The sequence below is a fragment of the Thalassophryne amazonica genome, chromosome 11 (assembly GCF_902500255.1).
Source record: "Thalassophryne amazonica chromosome 11, fThaAma1.1, whole genome shotgun sequence".
Taxonomy (NCBI): Eukaryota; Metazoa; Chordata; class Actinopteri; order Batrachoidiformes; family Batrachoididae; genus Thalassophryne; species Thalassophryne amazonica.
In genome coordinates this window covers 38,565,423-38,584,768 of record NC_047113.1, presented here as the reverse complement: position 1 = coordinate 38,584,768, position 19,346 = coordinate 38,565,423, and the positions used below count along the sequence as shown (strand labels likewise).

Below are 19,346 nucleotides of genomic sequence, written 5' to 3'. Positions count from 1 at the left end.
ACTATTCCATTTATTAATCCTATTAGCTCAACCAATAATTTGCATCACTTTTTCACCAAAATTGGAGCAACTTTACCTTTTGACCCCTGTACAAACTGAAACTGACCTTTGTCATCACCATTCTTGCAGTTTTTACCCCATAACTCCATAACATTCAGTCATAGATAGTCTAAACTATAACTTTTTGGAATCTTTATGATCAATCAATCAATCAATTTTATTTATATAGCGCCAAATCACAACAAACAGTTGCCCCAAGGTGCTTTATATTGTAAGGCAAGGCCATACAATAATTATGTAAAAACCCCAACGGTCAAAACAACCCCCTGTGAGCAAGCACTTGGTGACAGTGGGAAGGAAAAACTCCCTTTTAACAGGAAGAAACCTCCAGCAGAACCAGGCTCAGGGAGGGGCAGTCTTCTGCTGGGACTGGTTGGGGCTGAGGGAGAGAACCAGCAAAAAGACATGCTGTGGAGGGGAGCAGAGATCAATCACTAATGATTAAATGCAGAGTGGTGCATACAGAGCAAAAAGAGAAAGAAACACTCAGTGCATCATGGGAACCCCCCAGCAGTCTAAGTCTATAGCAGCATAACTAAGGGATGGTTCAGGGTCACCTGATCCAGCCCTAACTATAAGCTTTAGCAAAAAGGAAAGTTTTAAGTCTAATCTTAAAAGTAGAGCGGGTGTCTGTCTCCCTGATCTGAATTGGGAGCTGGTTCCACAGGAGAGGAGCCTGAAAGCTGAAGGCTCTGCCTCCCATTCTACTCTTACAAACCCTAAGAACTACAAGTAAGCCTGCAGTCTGAGAGCGAAGCGCTCTATTGGGGTGATATGGTACTATGAGGTCCCTAAGATAAGATGGGACCTGATTATTCAAAACCTTATAAGTAAGAAGAAGAATTTTAAATTCTATTCTAGAATTAACAGGAAGCCAATGAAGAGAGGCCAATATGGGTGAGATATGCTCTCTCCTAGTCCCCGTTAGTACTCTAGCGGCAGCATTTTGAATTAACTGAAGGCTTTTCAGGGAACATTTAGGACAACCTGATAATAATGAATTACAATAGTCCAGCCTAGAGGAAATAAATGCATGAATTAGTTTTTCAGCATCACTCTGAGACAAGACCTTTCTAATTTTAGAGATATTGCGTAAATGCAAAAAAGCAGTCCTACATATTGTTTAATATGCGCTTTGAATGACATATCCTGATCAAAAATGACTCCAAGATTTCTCACAGTATTACTAGAGGTCAGGGTAATGCCATCCAGAGTAAGGATCTGGTTAGACACCATGTTTCTAAGATTTGTGGGGCCAAGTACAATAACTTCAGTTTTATCTGAGTTTAAAAGCAGGAAATTAGAGGTCATCCATGTCTTTATGTCTGTAAGACAATCCTGCAGTTTAGCTAATTGGTGTGTGTCCTCTGGCTTCATGGATAGATAAAGCTGGGTATCATCTGCGTAACAATGAAAATTTAAGCAATGCCATCTAATAATACTGCCTAAGGGAAGCATGTATAAAGTGAATAAAATTGGTCCTAGCACAGAACCTTGTGGAACTCCATAATTAACCTTAGTCTGTGAAGAAGATTCCCATTTACATGAACAAATTGTAATCTATTAGATAAATATGATTCAAACCACCGCAGCGCAGTGCCTTTAATACCTATGGCATGCTCTAATCTCTGTAATAAAATTTTATGGTCAACAGTATCAAAAGCAGCACTGAGGTCTAACAGAACAAGCACAGAGATGAGTCCACTGTCTGAGGCCATAAGAAGATCATTTGTAACCTTCACTAATGCTGTTTCTGTACTATGATGAATTCTAAAACCTGACTGAAACTCTTCAAATAGACCATTCCTCTGCAGATGATCAGTTAGCTGTTTTACAACTACCCTTTCAAGAATTTTTGAGAGAAAAGGAAGGTTGGAGATTGGCCTATAATTAGCTAAGATAGCTGGGTCAAGTGATGGCTTTTTAAGTAATGGTTTAATTACTGCCACCTTAAAAGCCTGTGGTACATAGCCAACTAATAAAGATAGATTGATCATATTTAAGATCGAAGCATTAAATAATGGTAGGGTTTCCTTGAGCAGTCTGGTAGGAATGGGGTCTAATAGACATGTTGATGGTTTGGATGAAGTAACTAATGAAAATACCTCAGACAGAACAATCTGAGAGAAAGAGTCTAACCAAATACCAGCATCACTGAAAGCAGCCAAAGATAACGATACGTCTTTGGGATGGTTATGAGTAATTTTTTCTCTAATAGTTAAAATTTTATTAGCAAAGAAAGTCATGAAGTCATTACTAGTTAAAGTTAAAGGAATACTCGGCTCAATAAAGCTCTGACTCTTTGTCAGCCTGGCTACAGTGCTGAAAGAAACCTGGGGTTGTTCTTATTTTCTTCAATTAGTGATGAGTAGTAAGATGTCCTAGCTTTACGGAGGGCTTTTTTATAGAGCAACAGACTCTTTTTCCAGGCTAAGTGAGACGCCATTTCCTCTCCAACTTACGGGTTATCTGCTTTAAGCTGCGAGTTTGTGAGTTATACCACGGAGTCAGGCACTTCTGATTTAAAGCTCTCTTTTTCAGAGGAGCTACAGCATCCAAGGTTGTCTTCAATGAGGATGTAAAACTATTGACGAGATACTCTATCTCACTTACAGAGTTTAGGTAGCTACTCTGCACTGTGTTGGTATATGGCATTAGAGAACATAAAGAAGGAATCATATCCTTAAACCTAGTTACAGTGCTTTCTGAAAGACTTCTAGTGTAATGAAACTTATTCCCCACTGCTGGGTAGTCCATCAGAGTAAATGTAAATGTTATTAAGAAATGATCAGACAGAAGGGAGTTTTCAGGGAATACTGTTAAGTCTTCAATTTCCATACCATAAGTCAGAACAAGATCTAAGATATGATTAAAGTGGTGGGTGGACTCATTTACATTTTGAGCAAAGCCAATTGAGTCTAATAATAGATTAAATGCAGTGTTGAGGCTGTCATTCTCAGCATCTGTGTGGATGTTAAAATCGCCCACTATAATTATCTTATCTGAGCTAAGCACTAAGTCAGACAAAAGGTCTGAAAATTCACAGAGAAACTCACAGTAACAACCAGGTGGACGATAGATAATAACAAATAAAACTGTTTTTGGGACTTCCAATTTGGATGGACAAGACTAAGAGTCAAGCTTTCAAATGAATTAAAGCTCTGTCTGGGTTTTTGATTAATTAATAAGCTGGAATGGAAGATTGCTGCTAATCCTCCGCCTCGGCCCGTGCTACGAGCGTTCTGGCAGTTAGTGTGACTCGGGGGTGTTGACTCATTTAAACTAACATATTCATCCTGCTGTAACCAGGTTTCTGTAAGGCAGAATAAATCAATATGTTGATCAATTATTATATAATTTAGTAACAGGGACTTAGAAGAGAGAGACCTAATGTTGAATAGACCACATTTAACTGTTTTAGTCTGTGGTGCAGTTGAAGGTGCTATATTATTTTTTCTTTTCAAATTTTTATGCTTAAATAGATCTTTGCTGGTTATTGGTGATCTGGGAGCAGGCACCGTCTCTACGGGGATGGGGTAATGAGGGGATGGCAGGGGGAGAGAAGCTGCAGAGAGGTGTAAGACTACAACTCTGCTTCCTGGTCCCAACCCTGGATAGTCACGGTTTGGAGGATTTAAGAAAATTGGCCAGATTTCTAGAAATGAGAGCTGCTCCATCCAAAGTGGGATGGATGCCGTCTCTCCTAACAAGACCAGGTTTTCCCCAGAAGCTTTGCCAATTATCTATGAAGCCCACCTCATTTTTTGGACACCACTCAGACAGCCAGCAATTCAAGGAGAACATGCGGCTAAACATGTCACTCCCGGTCCGATTGGGGAGGGGCCCAGAGAAAACTACAGAGTCCGACAATGTTTTTGCAAAGTTACAAACCGATTCAATGTTAATTTTAGTGACCTCCGATTGGCGTAACCGGGTGTCATTACTGCCGACGTGAATTACAATCTTACCAAATTTATGCTTAGCCTTAGCCAGCAGTTTCAAATTTCCTTCAATGTCGCCTGCTCTGGCCCCCGGAAGACAATTGACTATGGTTGCTGGTGTCGCTAACTTCACATTTCTCAAAACAGAGTCGCCAATAACCAGAGTTTGATCCTCGGCGGGTGTGTCGCCGAGTGGGGAAAAACGGTTAGAAATGTGAACGGGTTGGCGGTGTACACGGGGCTTCTATTTAGAACTACGCTTCCTCCTCACAGTCACCCAGTTGGCCTGCTTTCCCGGCTGCTCGGGATCTGTCAGAGGAAAACTAACGGCGGCTAAGCTACCTTGGTCCGCACCGACTACAGGGGCCTGGCTAGCTGTAGAATTTTCCACGGTGCAGAGCCGAGTCTCCAATTCGCCCAGCCTGGCCTCCAAAGCTACGAATAAGCTACACTTATTACAAGTACCATTACTGCTAAAGGAGACCGAGGAATAACTAAACATTTCACACCCAGAGCAGAAAAGTGCAGGAGAGACAGGAGAAGCCGCCATGCTAAACCGGCTAAGAGCTAGTAGCTGCGCTAAGCTAGCGGATTCCTAAAAACACACAAAGTGAATAATGTGTAAATAATTTAGAGGTGATTCAGCAGAGGGAGTGCTTTAGTTAAGGCACGTGAAGATTACACTGTGAAACAAATCGTTATCTAGGTAACTAGATCAATCTAACTGCGCAGATTAAACAGCTAACAGATGCAGCAAAACACCGCTGTGCTCCGGAACAGGAAGTGATACAATACCGCAGTGAGAGCCAACCACCAGTAGAGGCAAGCAAGAGCTGATCCGACTTTTACATTATTTATGATCAGATAAATAATGTGGTAAAGTTTTCAATTTGATTGGAGCACATTAAAATTTTGACCCCTGTGTAATTCTTCAATTAACTTTCTCTCTCCCATAACTAACTTTGTTTGCACCAAAGAATTTGTGGGACCCACAACATAAGTATGATGCGCACGCTCGCGCGCACACACACGCACACACACACACACACACATTCTACAAACAATTTTGTGCAGACAATTTAATGCTCGAGGGCAAATGGTTCAGAAAAATAAAAACCTGGAGAGCTTGATAAAAATATACCTTTTTCCCCAAAGCAATAATACCACTCAGTGCTGCGTGAACTTGACACTGTGTGCAATATCCATTTTGACCATGTAGAAGCAGCTGAATATAAAATAGTATGTACATACATATAAATACAGAGATTTGTTATCATTTTATTCTATACTTTTATTGAAATATTTGTATATAGTACCTTTTCAGTCTTTACATTCCTTTTTTTTGTAGGATAAAGAGACGTGCAATTTCACTGTATCAGTATATTGTAGAAATAGCAACAGATGAAAGAAGGTGCAACAATTTCCAAATTCAACAATGCACCGGCGTGTCACTTTATTCCCTTGATTCACACAGTTCAGAGACTCTTATAACAGCTCGGCTCCGCCCATTAACCTCTCAGGAGTCCTGACAGGAAAAGCACAGAAGGGGCAGAGACAACTGGAATACACATTGCCCATGGACCACGCAGGGGCCCAAGACAGGAAACATCAATATACACACCTCGGCGTGCTAACACCTGCAGAACAAGAGACCCGCTCTCCCACTATTACCACAAGTGGTGACACTTTTTTATGGGCTTTGCACATCTAGGCGTGTTCCCATATACCAAACAGGAAACACACTAGGTATGGTGAATTATGTCCATAATGTCTATTATTTGTTAAATGTGCACAACAATACAATGACAATAAAGGCCTAATTGAACTGAATTGAATTCAGTAACTTGCTACAGCAAGTATTTTGTGTGCAGAAGATTACTGATTCCCACAAGTAACAAAGAAATATTCTCAATAGTGAAACTTGTTCTGACTAGATAAACATAGCACACATAGCACACCTGTTTGCCATCTACACATCTGACTTCCAATATCATTCTGACACCTGTCACATTCAGAAGTACTCAGACGACACAGTCATTGTGTCTTGTGTTAAAACAACCAGGAGGGTGAGTACAGAGACCTAATCACTGCTTTTTGTGACTGGAGTGACACAAAAAAGACCAAGGAAATGATTATCAGCTTTGGCAAGAAAAGGACTTTTATGCAGCCAATAAACATCCATGGACAGGACATTGAATGTGTGCACACGTACAAATATCTTGGTGTCCATCTAGATAATAATCTGGATTGGAACTTTAACACTGACAGTCTCTATAAAAAGGGCCTGACCAGGTTCTTTTTCTTGAGGAGGCTTAAGTCGTTTGATGTGTGTAACCAGTTGTTGTCTATGTTCTATCACTCTGTTGTTGCAGCTGTCCTTTTCTTTGCTGTGGTGTGTTGGGGCAATAGTATCTCTTCCAGAAACTGTAAGAAGCTGGATAAGCTGGTTAAGAGGGCGCAGTCAGTGATTGGGGGATCACTGGACACCGTGGGGGCAGCTGCGGAGAGTTGTATGAGGAGGAAGGTGCAGGCAATCCTCAATAACAACAGACACCCTCTGCATGAGACTCTGTCCGTCCACAGGAGTAACAGATCTGAGCGCTTCCTATCCATTTGGTGTAGGACGGAGCGCTTTTGGAGATCCTTCATTCCTGCTGCTATCTGAGCCCACAATGATTGTTGATTTAGCTGTGTGTGTGTGTGTGTGTGTGTGTGTGTGTGTGTGTGTGTGTGTGTGTGTGTGTGTGTGTGTGTGTGTGTGTGTGTGTGTGTGTGGTGTTGTGTGTGTGTTGTGGGGTTTATGGGGTTTTTAAAGTATTTTATATATTTATTGTCTTTCTGTTTTTTAAAACTGGATTTGCTACTGTAAGACAATTGAATTTCTCCATGAGGGGATTAATAAAGTATCTATCTATCTATAAAACAACACATTCCCCAAAACAAACTTGCACATTTAGTGTTCCAACAAGTACACAAAATGAATTGCTCCCATCAAATCTTGTACACACAAGACCATAATGTTTTGCATTAATAGCAAACAACAGAAGAGTGGGCTTCTCTGTGTGTTGATTTAATGACTATATTCTGCAATTTCTTTTAAAAGAAATACTTGTTTAGTGGAAATCTGTGTGTAGGAAGATTAAAAGTCACCAGTAAAGACTACATTACCCATAGAGACTTGCAAGAAGTTGCACGCGCATGCGTATATGTACAGCAGGAGAAAATGGCAGCGCTCGTGCTAGGACAGCAGGTACGACATTCAGTGACTTTTGCTATTTTAATCTTTTAAAACTGTTCTCACTGAAATTCTTTGTGTGGAATTATGTCTGTAGACTTTTATTGCTGCTGCAAACACGGAAGAGATGTTAAATGTCCAGAAATTATAAAAAAAAACGGAGACTGCACTTGAATGACTGCTAACGTATTAGCCTGCTAGCTGTCTTTGAACATTCATCAGCTCAGCTTGTCTGTGAGTTGAAATATGACATTTCTGTCCTTCAGGTTCGCCAGTTCAGCACTTCAGTGGTCAGACCTGCTACAAAGCTGGTTAAAGTAAGTGACATTGTGCTGCACCCATGTAAATTTTGATATTCGTTGTTTAATGGTTGGTTGGCTTGCTTGATGTCTCTGGGATTAGCCTCCCATCCAGGTTTATGGAGTGGAGGGTCGCTATGCCACCGCACTGTTCTCAGCTGCCAGCAAACAGAACAAACTGGATCAGGTGGAACAGGAGTTGGGAAAAGTCTCGGTAAGTCAAAAGCCAAGATAAAATTTGTTGTAGAGGGTTTTGTTTATGAAGTGACCATCTTTCCTGTGTGTCGAAATGATTAGACTCAAGTCTGTTTCTCCAGAGCTGGAAATATTACCTGCAGGAAGTTGTGATCACATGACTTTGGTTTTAATTCTGCTGGCAATGGCATCACACATTGTTTTTTTTGGGGGGGTTAGGTGTATAAAGATAATTGATCACATCATAACTGTAAACATGGTCACGTGACAGCAGATGGAAAAATAGACTGACATTTGTTATATTGACAGCTGGAAAGAAAGCTGCTGTCATTGTATGATAGTTCAGACCAGTAAATGATAGTTTTCTTCAACACTTTGACCCACAATGGTGCAAATGTGAGTATGATTATGATAACAGGGCTCTGCACGTAGCCCCAGAGTTTGCTTGCCATGCCAGGCAAGTAGGGGTTGAAACCTACCCGCTACATGGCAAGCAAGCTAATTTAACCAAATAATCCATATATCATATTATCAGTGATCCCGGTAACGCATTACTCTAATCTGCTTTTTTTCAGTAACGAGTAATCTAACGCGTTAATTTTTCCAAATCAGTAATCTGATTAAAGGGGGCACAGATTATTTCCAAAGTTGGCATAAGTGTGATGTCGTGTTATGATGACTAATTTTTAAGTGATAGCTGTTAATTTTGATGCCGTTACGGTAAAAGGTGTGGCTCCAAGAAGGTTTCTGTGCACCTGCACTGCCATGACTCATAAACGCAGCCTGTCACTAACCATCCCTGTTCCAGGATCAACTTTGTGCATGATTAATTACGAATGTTATCAATAAAAAAAAAAAATCTGCTGCCAGGGGAAAGCAAGTGTCTCGTCAGCTGCACACACACACACCCACACACACACACACAGTGAGCTTCGCAGCACACATACACAGCTCCAAATTTACATTCTCACAGTAAAAAAAAAAAAAAAAAAGGGGGGGGGGGAACTTGCCACATGCACCATCATCGTGTGGATTAATTTCCAAATGTAAACTTCATGTGATCAAAGAAACACGCGCGCGCGAGATCACCGGCTGCAGCTCTGCCTCTCTCTCTCGATCGTAGGACGTAAAATAACGTCCATGAACTCCTGGAAATAATGTATTTTGACTTTTTCCACTGTAACAAATCCATCTCTGTGTCCACGCAGTCTGTTAAAAACAGTGTCAGATGTCCCATGTACACAGCTTCAGTAAACCAGCATCCACACAAACAGCGTGTCGCCACACTTTAAGCTCCCAAATCCGACACACTGAAAATCTGAGTCATCACATTCAAACAGCAGTTCAGAAGCTTCCTTTACGGACGGAGCAGGTTCCTTTCCCTCTGTCTGTTAGTCATTGAGATGTGCCTGTTTTGCCATTTAGGACGTCACACACTGAAGAATGCTGAGAATTGCAGAGTGACATGTTTTCCAGAAATGCACCTGCAACGCTCAGAGTGACAGGAATGAAATACATCAGAAATCACTAATTATTAGCACATGTGTGCAGAGACACTTACAGTCATGAGTACTTTTATATTGTCTTACTAACTGGGACGTTAAAAAACGTGAGACATGTCCTTTAAACTCTGAGCTGCTCTATGTCCTCACTCAAAACAGCTGATACGCGACATGTTAACAAGTAACTAACTTTTTTCCACCCAAATGCACCTAAACTATCTTTCTGAGGATGGCATGGTGTAAAAAATTTCTTACCTTCCAATCTGGTCGTGTTTTCTGCATCAATAAACGTTATCCATTCTTCCTGATCAAATGCCAAAACAGTGGTGAATCCAGATAGAAAGGGGGAATGGGGCAGGGCAGGGATGTCTTCTCCCCCCCCCCCCCCCCCCCCCCCCCCCCACACACACACAACACCTCTAGATTAAAGGTCCACTTTTGAAGCCTTTTTTTTTTTTACTACTACCACTTAACTATAATAATAATTTCAACAACTAAAATGTTGAGAGAATTTAAATGTTACAAAACTGTTAGAAATAATTTAATAGTTACATTTATAAACAATGCAGGTTACAAATTGCAAGTTTTACTGTTACAGTGCCATTAACAGTTAAATCTGAGGTCAAGAAAGAGGTCTTTTATTTTTTGTAAAATGAGTGTTTTTCATTGAAGTCAAGAAAGGGCGACTATAAAGTGAGTATTTGGCAAAATATGTTGTCATTTTCATGTTGAGGTGGTGAGGGGGGGGTGTTGTCGCTAGCTGCTGAAAGTAACTAGTAATCTAATTTAGTTACTTTTGAAATTGAGTAATCAGTAAAGTAATTAAGTTACTTTTTCAATTAGTAATTGGATTATTTTTTCAAAGTAACTGTGGCAACACTGCATATTATGTATCAGCCTATAAAGAGTCCCATCCAATACTTGTTTTCCTAGATATTGCACTTATTTGAAACATATTGCAAGCCCATTACAATCAGTCCATTCCTCATGCTTGACAAGTTAACACATTAGCCATGTGTTAGGAAAAGAGCAAAATAAATAAATAATCTTCAATAAAAAATGCTCTTTGTTCTAAGTAAACTTTTTTCAATATTACTCTTCAGTTCCACGTAGCACAGAGTTGTAGGAGTAAAACTAGGACACTCGGAGTAATATTGATTGCATCTTTTAGTTGTAAACATATATTTGTTGTTGTTGCTAGTGATCGTATATGCAAAAAATTTTTCAAAAGGGGTTAGTGAGGTTAGACCTTACTTGTGTGAGGGGCCTTGAGGCAACTTTGTTGTGATTTGGTGCTATGTAAATGAAAATAAATTGAAATTGAAAATTCAGAAGTAGATCTTTACTGTAACTGAGCAGGAAGAAAACCCACATACAGATAAATTTATTTACCTATGTGTAAAGTGCGAAGTTTCCATCACATGCACCTTCCAAACACTACTGGTGTGGTGAAATTATTCGTGTGTGTGTGTGTATATATATATACACACACACACATCATATGTGTGGGCTGACTGTTATTTTTCTTTCGGCAGCTTTCTATGAAACGTGAGACTTATATGCACTGATGATGTGTGGGATTAAAATGAAGGTGTTGCATATTTCAAGTGAATCAGTCTGTTAATGTACTTTTAAAACATTCAATATGCCCTATGCTGAATGCAGCGCTGCAGGCCTGCTTATGCTTTTTGTTGGACAATATATTGTCACAAGAAATTTTGATAAAGAATATTATCACCATTTTTATGCAACTGATGATCCAAGTACACCCTTTCAAAGTGCAGTAAAATTTTAATTCTTAAGATTATTTAAACATTGGAATTGGAGGCAGAGAATTACATTGAAATGAACAAAGAGGCTTTACACAGTCAACATACCGGTCCATTTGTGTTAATGCACTTTCCTGTCTCATTTGGCTGGAACCCAAAACATTCTCACACCAGCAGAACTGTAGAATACGGCCTTGAACGTTAATTTGGACTTACTCTTCCAAACTTTTTGTTGGAATTGTACAGGAGTCTCAAATGTAACATGCTCCCGGTTGCTCTTTTGGCTTCAGACTTCAGACAACTTTATTAATCCCTAAAAGAGCAATTCATTTCACATCCAATTTCCTCAGGCAAATATACAGTAATTAATCCACAATTATTACTCGTTGAACGTAATAATGGCACACATCAGAATTAAAACAACTGCACATATACACTTGTTTATGTACGCTAACCTTGAAACAGTCCATTATCCGAATTGAGGAAATGTGAGGGGGGGGGCGCAGCAACACATGGTTGCTCTTGTTCGTGTATTACATATTGACATAATTTTAAGTCCTGTGTAGTCCCTGTGGCCCGTTGGATTCTGTATTGTGAAATGGATGAGAATCTACAACTCCCTCTGGATGTAACGCCAGTCTGACACAGGTTACCGTACTTCCCCAGCCACAGCCGGTCCCCATTTGCAATTGGGTGGGACACTGTGGATTAAGTGTCTTGTCCAAGTACACAGACAGGTAGCATGAGTGGGATTTTTGAACCCAGGTCTACATATTGGCAGGCCGCCTCCTCATCCACTCAGCTACTTGCTCTGCTGTTTTGACATAATACTGTTAAAATAATGGTCTGAGTAGTTTCACATGGACAGGGATTTATATTACTGGGCTTTTGTTGTCTTCTTTCCCGCCAGGCTTTTGTCAAGGACCCCAAATTTTCAAGCATTATAATGAACCCTCATGTGAAGCGCAGCATCAAGGTGAACACCTTCAGGGAAGCCCTTACGAAGGCTAAGGTCTCGCCAATCACGATGAACCTCATCAGTAAGTTAATTGACAAAACTAAGTGACCCTCTTGCTGGTAGAAATGTCAATTTTGGAACTTTCAGCCAGTTTTAAAACATTTGTAATACCCATGGTTGTGAAATGCTTGATGTTGGTGTGTAGCATACTCTCAGGAGACTGTACCTGAGCTAATACAATTTTTCTTTTTAAATAATTTTTCTAAAAGAATGTAAACCACATCAAATCAAATCAATTTTATTTATATAGTGCCAAATCACAACAAACAGTTGCCCCAAGGCGCTTTATATTGTAAGGCAAGGCCATACAATAATTAGGGAAAAAAACACATGTTCATTCATATTATTTAATGTTTTATTTTCAACTACTTAAAATGTGTGAAACCTCAAGAGGTCACAAACTTTTTCACAGCACTGTAATTTGTTCCAACGTTTGTAGTTTAATAAGCAGAAATAGGTGGAGTCCAAAAATACAGATTCTTTATCATCATTGCAGTGGGTACAACAAAAGGTAAGGTGTCTTAAACTGACTAAATTAGAGATCATTTGGTATGAATGTGAATGTAAGGGAAACAGGAGAACTCGGCCTGGTGCAAACTCAGCCCCTGGTGTGAACTGTGCCTATAACAGTTCACACCAGTAGGGGCTAACCCTAACCCGGTCTGAGTTCTACAGTAGGCCAGCTTCCCTTTACCATTTTAAAAGGTTCTGTACTGAGGACAGCCTCTTTAAAAACTGCCTTTAAAGGGATCCTTATGAACATTTTTAAGCAAGCTAATATAGGTCACTTGGTGTAATTAAGTCCCTTTGGCTTCTTCCTTGTTTTCACTCAAGGTTGCCACGGCAGATCCGAGGTGGATCTGCATGTTGATTTGGCACAAGTTTTACGCCGGATGCCCTTCCTCCATATTAAATGGAGAATGGGCAGGCATGGCTTTATCTGTCACCCAGTGTCTTAAATATAAATGTCAAAGAACAGCTTAAGTGATGTTAGAAAATGTAATATATAGCTAATAGAGGTGTGTTTTCTTTGATAATGTTTGCTTTCTTGGCTGCAGTAATATTGTGTGTTGGTAATTTCAGTATTTAAAATCTCTGCCAATTTGACATTCAGTTTGGACTTTTCTTCTATTACATTAGAAGTGCATGTTTTAAACTGAATTTTGTACAAAACTATAGGCTGCCTGTGAATGGATTACCTGTTATTATGGGATGTTTCAGCTGAAGAAGTTATGAGCTATCTTATGCATTTCTGTTAACCTTTTTTTCCTCAAATATTCAATTATGATTTTGTCAGCTTGATTACAGCTCTGAAGTCACCTTGTGGTAACAATGACAGTTTTGCATACATCTATTCATAAGCAGGGATACGTATATGGATGAAACGTTGGCTGTGCCTCGATTCATGGACGGCATCCTTCCAAGGTTGTGTTCTGTGAAGATCTGGCCTTCCAAGATCACAGAGGTTCAACCAACCATTCTGAAATGAGACATCTAGCTCGCAGAGCATAACCCTTATCCCGGCCCTACCCTGTCGCCGAGAAACCTTGACAGCTGCATGTGACCAGCTAGCGTTGTGGGCTAACGCACAGTTTAGTAATAATATTTCAGTACTTATTTATACTTGTAAATATGGGGACCTAAATTCTTTTTTTGTTGTTGTTGTTGCTGTTGTATTTACCATCCCTTTTGTCGGGGGGGGGGGCAGGAAAGAAAGCTGCATTCATTGGCTGCCTTCCAAGGAGGCTTTGAAATGATGCAGCTTAGTCGCGCCACTCTGCACGTGGTCAACAAATGCAGCTTATGCTGTCACCGCATTTAGTGTTAAATGCTGTTATAAAGCTGTGCTTTTTCAACTCTGGCAAACTACAAAGGTGTATGTGTGGTGGGGAGGGGGGTGTTACAGGGGTTCTCTCAAAGGTATCTTGCCTTTTTTGTGCAGATGTTTTGTCTGACAATGGGCGTCTGACTCTAACTGGTGACGTTATCAATGCCTTTAGTAAGATGATGAGTGCACACCGTGGAGAGGTCCTCTGCTTTGTCACGACTGCCCAGGTATGCAGTGAGTGTTAAATATGAAATGTGGTCTTTTTAGTAATTTGTCATTATTTTTGTGTAAGATACAGTAAATATGCCTGAAGTTTTTGCACAGTACTGTTTGTTCTGGCATGTCTGCATATTGAATGTCTGTTGTCATCAGCCATTATCTGTCAGAGATTTAATAATTTACATGCAGTCTTCAGTGTATAAACTGCATTTTGTACACTAATATTACAATAAAGTATTCTGTGTTCTAGCCTTTGGATGAAATGAATCTTGCTGACCTGAAAGTTGCTCTGAAAGGCTTTCTTCAGAAAGGCGAAACGATCAAGCTGGAAACAAAGGTAAAGTCTCTTCTTGTTTGTTTCTGTGAAGGCTCTCAGTTGTCCAGGTGGTTTCCATAGTAGAGAAGCTTGAATCTTCGATTGGACTGGGTTGTTTGATGCAAGGACGTTTCGCTTTTAATCTTAGAAGCTTCCTCAGCTAATTTTCTTGCTCTGGTAGTCTGACTTCTGTCTTGACTCTTGTAGAGAAGAACTTGACTTCATTGACTTCTTCTCTACAAGAGAACAAGCTTCTGCGATTGGAAGCGAAACATCCTCGCTTCAAGCAACCCAGTCCGATTGAAGATTCAAGCTTCTCTACTATTCTTCTTGTGTTCTGTCTTACAGTTAAAGTTTCTCATCTGGCACCCGGTTTGAATCCACAGTACTAATGTAGAAATTTTGTGGCATCACATTCCTTGCAGGTGGATCCTTTGATCTTGGGTGGCATGGTTGTCAGTATTGGAGATAAATATGTGGACATGTCCACAAAAACTAAAATTCAGAAGCTGACGAAGCTCATCAAGGAAGCCTAAGTCCTGTGGACATGGGAAAGGATTGGAGAGGACCATCATCAAACATTAACAAGTGTACGTTGTCTCCTGTTCTGCAAATGCTTGATCCAGTGTATGTTGCAAAGTCCACACTGATGTTAATAAAACGCTATACACACAGAATTGTTGAGGTAAAATGTATGTACTTTTCTCTTGTTTATACTTGGTCTTTTTTTTTTTTTTTTTAATTTACTAGCAAAGCTGATTGTACAAAATGGTGCAGTAAATTAATTGCAAGGTCTATTTGAAGATTATAAAACCCTGTCTTTGGAGTGACTCTGAGTAAAGTTCCAGTGACTGCAGAGAATGTCCTGCTGACAGCTGGGAAAGACTGCAAGGTGGGACCATTTTGGGGGCACGGAAAGCCAAAAGTTATGAGTTTGAGCAGTGTCTGGGGTGATTTCTTGCTAGCGTACATAGGTTTGTTTCCCAGTAGCTATGCAAACTTAGTTGGTTGTAACCTGTATGCCTGCACCCTTGTAATGCATCATCGGGCTCCCCAAGGATGGCACAGGGCTGCTGAAGTTAGGGGTGAACTGATATTGTGCTACTTTCGGCCGCACTGCACAGTGTATTTGAATATTATAATGTAGTAAATGCTGGTGGGATGTTTTCTATATTTGGAACTTCTTTTATTTTTGCGAAACTGCATGGACCAACATTCCAGAAACCTGATAAAAGCAAACCTCCTTAACAGAGACACAATCCAACCAACATTGAACCTTCAAAGTTTTTTTTTTTTTTTTAATAAATAACTTAATCTGTTGTACAAATGCACCTCAGATAAATGGCACAAAAAAAAAATCAAGTTTTTTTTTATGTCAAGCTAAAGTGAAAATTTTATATATTCTGGACTCATTACACATTAACTAAAATGGTTCAAGTATTTAAAAAATAAATTCAGATAATTAGGGCCTACAGCTCAATAAATAGAAAACTCAAAATACTAGAATCAAGATATACAATATTAAAAAATAGCGATTTATATTACAGAAACATGGCCTTCTGAAAAACATGTTCATATATGGTCAATACTTGGTTAGAACTCCTTTGACATGAATAACTGCATCAATGGAGTGTGGTGGAGAGTCATTGTAGATGCCATATGTACCCAATGGGATGAAGCAGATCAAGTAACTACATCAATGTGGCAATAAATCTCCAGTATGAATGGTTAGCACTTGCTTCCCAACAAGAAGGACCCCATCTGAAGGCCACCTGTGCCCAATGTCACGAAGGGCATCTGGCATTAAAGTTGGCAAGTCAGTAGTGTTCTAAGTAGGATCCACTGTGGTCTCCCCTCAACTAAAAAGTCCCTTCAGCTTCTTCCTTGTTTCACTGAGGGTCGATTTGGCTCAAGTTTTATGCTGAATACCCTTCCTGATGCAACTCCACATTACTGAGACCCTCCTGTTGTGGAAACAAACACACTTAAGTGCTTGGCCACCAAAAGTGAAATTTGGAATTATGTATCTGTGACATCCTAAGGCAAATTGGCAAACACACTACTTTGCATTAAAGATCTTTATGACATCACAAAATACATGAATTATGAAAAAAGTTCACCCATTTTTACTTAGATCAGTTCTGAAATTCTCCAACCAGAGCAGGAAATGCATACTTATGGATTAAATTTTTTTTAAAGTGTATTACATGAGAATTACTGTCAAGAACACTGAGCTGAATGGGGAGGGGGAGGGGCCTCCAAGAAAGAAGCACACGTGGTCAGGTGACGTAGGCTTTCCGCTTCGGTCAGACGCCTCCGTGGAGAGACGTCTGCGTTTCACGGAGGTCTGTCTGCGCACGCGCGGGCCGTGCATCCTGTTTTATTAAGATCTCCCCCCCACCTCTGGTTTCAGACGAAGATGGCTGCCCCTCATCTGAGCCTCTTCATAAAGGATTAAATTGGCCCGGAACAATAGAAAGTGTTAGAAACTAGACGTGTTTGGACTCACGGGGTGAAGTTTGCAGAGCGATGCCATCAGAGACTAAAAATGTGAGCGATTCCACCTTAACTCTTCCTGTTCCAAGATCGGCCGACAAATGAGGTAATCGCCATAAAAAAAAAAAAAAAAATCACTTTACCGCTCGCGATGGCTTCGTGTGTTTGGAATTAAGCGCATTTGTTTGCGCCACACTGCAGCGCACTTTGTCCGAACATATGTTGTTTGCAAAAATAATAATCCACACGTAATTGACTGCAGCGCCCTGAGGCCTGTGTCTGTCCCCGTGTGTCTCCTGTCTCATGGTTGTGTTTGTCTCGCACCTCAGCCTAAGATGATGCACCAGGTGAGCAGTGGCAGCAGCAGCGGGGACTTCTGTCTGAGTGCGCTGAGTGCGGACGACTGTCACCCGGCCGGACACTTCGATTTATGTAGCACACAGTCCAACAAATTCTACGCCTCGCCTGCAGGAGCCAGTCTGCAGCTGGCGCTCACCGGCCTGCATCCTTTACCGCAGGGCATCCACAAACACATGGCGTGCCAAGTGCAAGACGCGCACCCCGACTTTCAGGTGCAAACCGTCAGGGTCGGAGGCGGCGAGACCCCGACCCCGACTCCCGCCGGCACCAAGAAAAAGAAGGACGCTGTGAAATCGGGGAAGAGAGGGAGGCCGTCGGGGACCACAAAGTCTGCTGGTTACCGCACCAGTACCGGACGACCGCTCGGGACCACCAAAGCTGCTGGGTTCAAAACCAGCCCCGGAAGGCCTCCTGGTACCACCAAAGCAGCGGGGTACAAGGTCAGTCCCGGGAGGCCCCCCGGAAGCTTAAAGAGCCTTGATCGGCTCAAGAAGCTGGAGTTTGGTTGCGACACCTCCAAGAAACTGAACTTGAGTGATTGCAGTGACCCCAAGAAACTGGACTTTGGTCTGTGTGAGGTTCCGCCTTTTCCTTACACCATGATGGAGAAAAGAGACCTCTGTGAGCCCACTGGGAAAGGGGCTGAAACCAGAGAGTAGATCTGCAGTGTTTATCCAAAAAAACAAACAAAAAACTGCTCAGAATATCTGAAGGAAGAACATTTTATTATTTTCTATCAGTGTTTGATTTCATGCACTCATCTTAAAGGAGTTAAATCTCTTGACTTTGTGTGTTGTTCGTGCTTTGCAGAGGTGCATGCGTCTTAAATCACACTCCAGCAGAAGTAAAAGAATATTTATTAGTCTGTGGCCCAAAACGCACAGGATTTCTCTGAGTTGTTGCCTTTGTGTTGATTCATTTTGGAAGTTATGTAGCATTTTTACATTAATAAAAAAAAGAGTGCATTTAGTAGAAAAATATTAGCTTTTTCTGCAGCATATGTGTGCAAGTGTAGTCCAGTACAACGTGTTTAATTATGCAGTCATATCTCACATCATACCTAAAAATGCGTTTTAATCATAAACATGTTGTTATTTTACGCTTCGTAAATCCGTTTTTGCGTTGTAAATGCCCATTTTGTCCTCAAACCCACTTGAGATGCAGATGCAGGCATACATGTGTATGTGTTGAATGTTCATTTAAAAACAAACAAACAAATTCTTTGTGTATTAATATTGTATAATAAATGGCGTGCTGTACGTAAAAGCAAAAATAAAACTGCATTTTTCACTTACGTTTCTAATTTAAGTCTCCCCATCCAAGAGAGGAGTGCAGACGTAATGTGATTGTCTTCCTCTGTGTGTTCCTTGACCTTTTGTATGAAATCATTTAGAAAGTTAGAGGTCAGATTAAACATTTAAGGGTGATTCTTAGACTACGGGCACTTATTATGTCCTTTGATCATATTGTATGAAAAACTGAAAAAAGGGGAAATTTCACACTTTTATAGTTATCTTTACAATGAAAGTGTGTTAAGAAATTTGTTCTGGTAGTCTATGATGACTTTTTCACCTTTTTTCAGCATCATTATATGCAAATACTCGTATTGCCGTTTTGTGCTTGTCCCACACCCAGACTTTTGATCTTCAGTGATAAAAATGAATGGTAAAAAAACGTTTTTTCTAATGTTTTAAAATATCTCTGAATAAAATATCAGTAAAATAATCAAAATATAATTGGGGTATTCAATGTCATACAACTGTTGTGATTTTTTAAACAAAACGTAGTTGTCCCATACTATTGCCGTAATTTTCACCACAACACTGTAATGTCCCCTTAAACAGTTTGTATGAAAGGTTGTTTGGGTAGTTTCTATGGAGATAAACTGACATCAGAGCACATGTATATAGCGCCAAATCACAACAAACAGTTGCCCCAAGGCGCTTTATATTGTAAGGCAATGGTGTGGTGGAAATTACATTTACAAGGCCAATAGTACCCATAGTTAAAGAATCACCCTTAAGCACCCCTGGCTCTGCTTTCGAATAATTTATTTCCCCCTCTACCCCCTTTGTTTATTTCAAGATACGAGTCAGCCTTATGATGTC

The 19,346-nt window shown here is 40.4% G+C and overlaps 2 protein-coding genes across 3 annotated transcripts; both read left to right on the top strand.

Annotated features, from left to right (window-relative positions):
- Positions 1-7,170: 7,170 nt before the first annotated feature.
- atp5po (ATP synthase peripheral stalk subunit OSCP) lies at positions 7,171-15,059 on the top strand. The gene is made up of 7 exons (XM_034181925.1): positions 7,171-7,251; positions 7,503-7,553; positions 7,639-7,749; positions 11,912-12,041; positions 13,962-14,074; positions 14,317-14,403; positions 14,808-15,059. Exons 1-7 carry the CDS (start codon positions 7,225-7,227, stop codon positions 14,916-14,918), a joined length of 630 nt encoding a protein of 209 aa, XP_034037816.1. The 5' UTR covers positions 7,171-7,224; the 3' UTR covers positions 14,919-15,059.
- Positions 15,060-16,764: 1,705 nt separating this feature from the next.
- si:ch1073-44g3.1 (UPF0461 protein C5orf24 homolog) lies at positions 16,765-18,532 on the top strand. 2 transcript variants are annotated; one of them, XM_034181643.1, is made up of 2 exons: positions 16,765-16,932; positions 17,208-18,532. In XM_034181643.1, the coding sequence occupies exons 1-2, from the start codon at positions 16,912-16,914 to the stop codon at positions 17,895-17,897; spliced, it is 711 nt and encodes a 236-aa protein (XP_034037534.1). In that variant the 5' UTR covers positions 16,765-16,911; the 3' UTR covers positions 17,898-18,532. The 2 variants fall into 2 exon arrangements, with proteins under 2 accessions (XP_034037534.1, XP_034037535.1); XM_034181644.1 differs by having other exon boundaries at positions 16,791-16,984.
- The last annotated feature ends 814 nt before the right edge of the window (positions 18,533-19,346 follow it).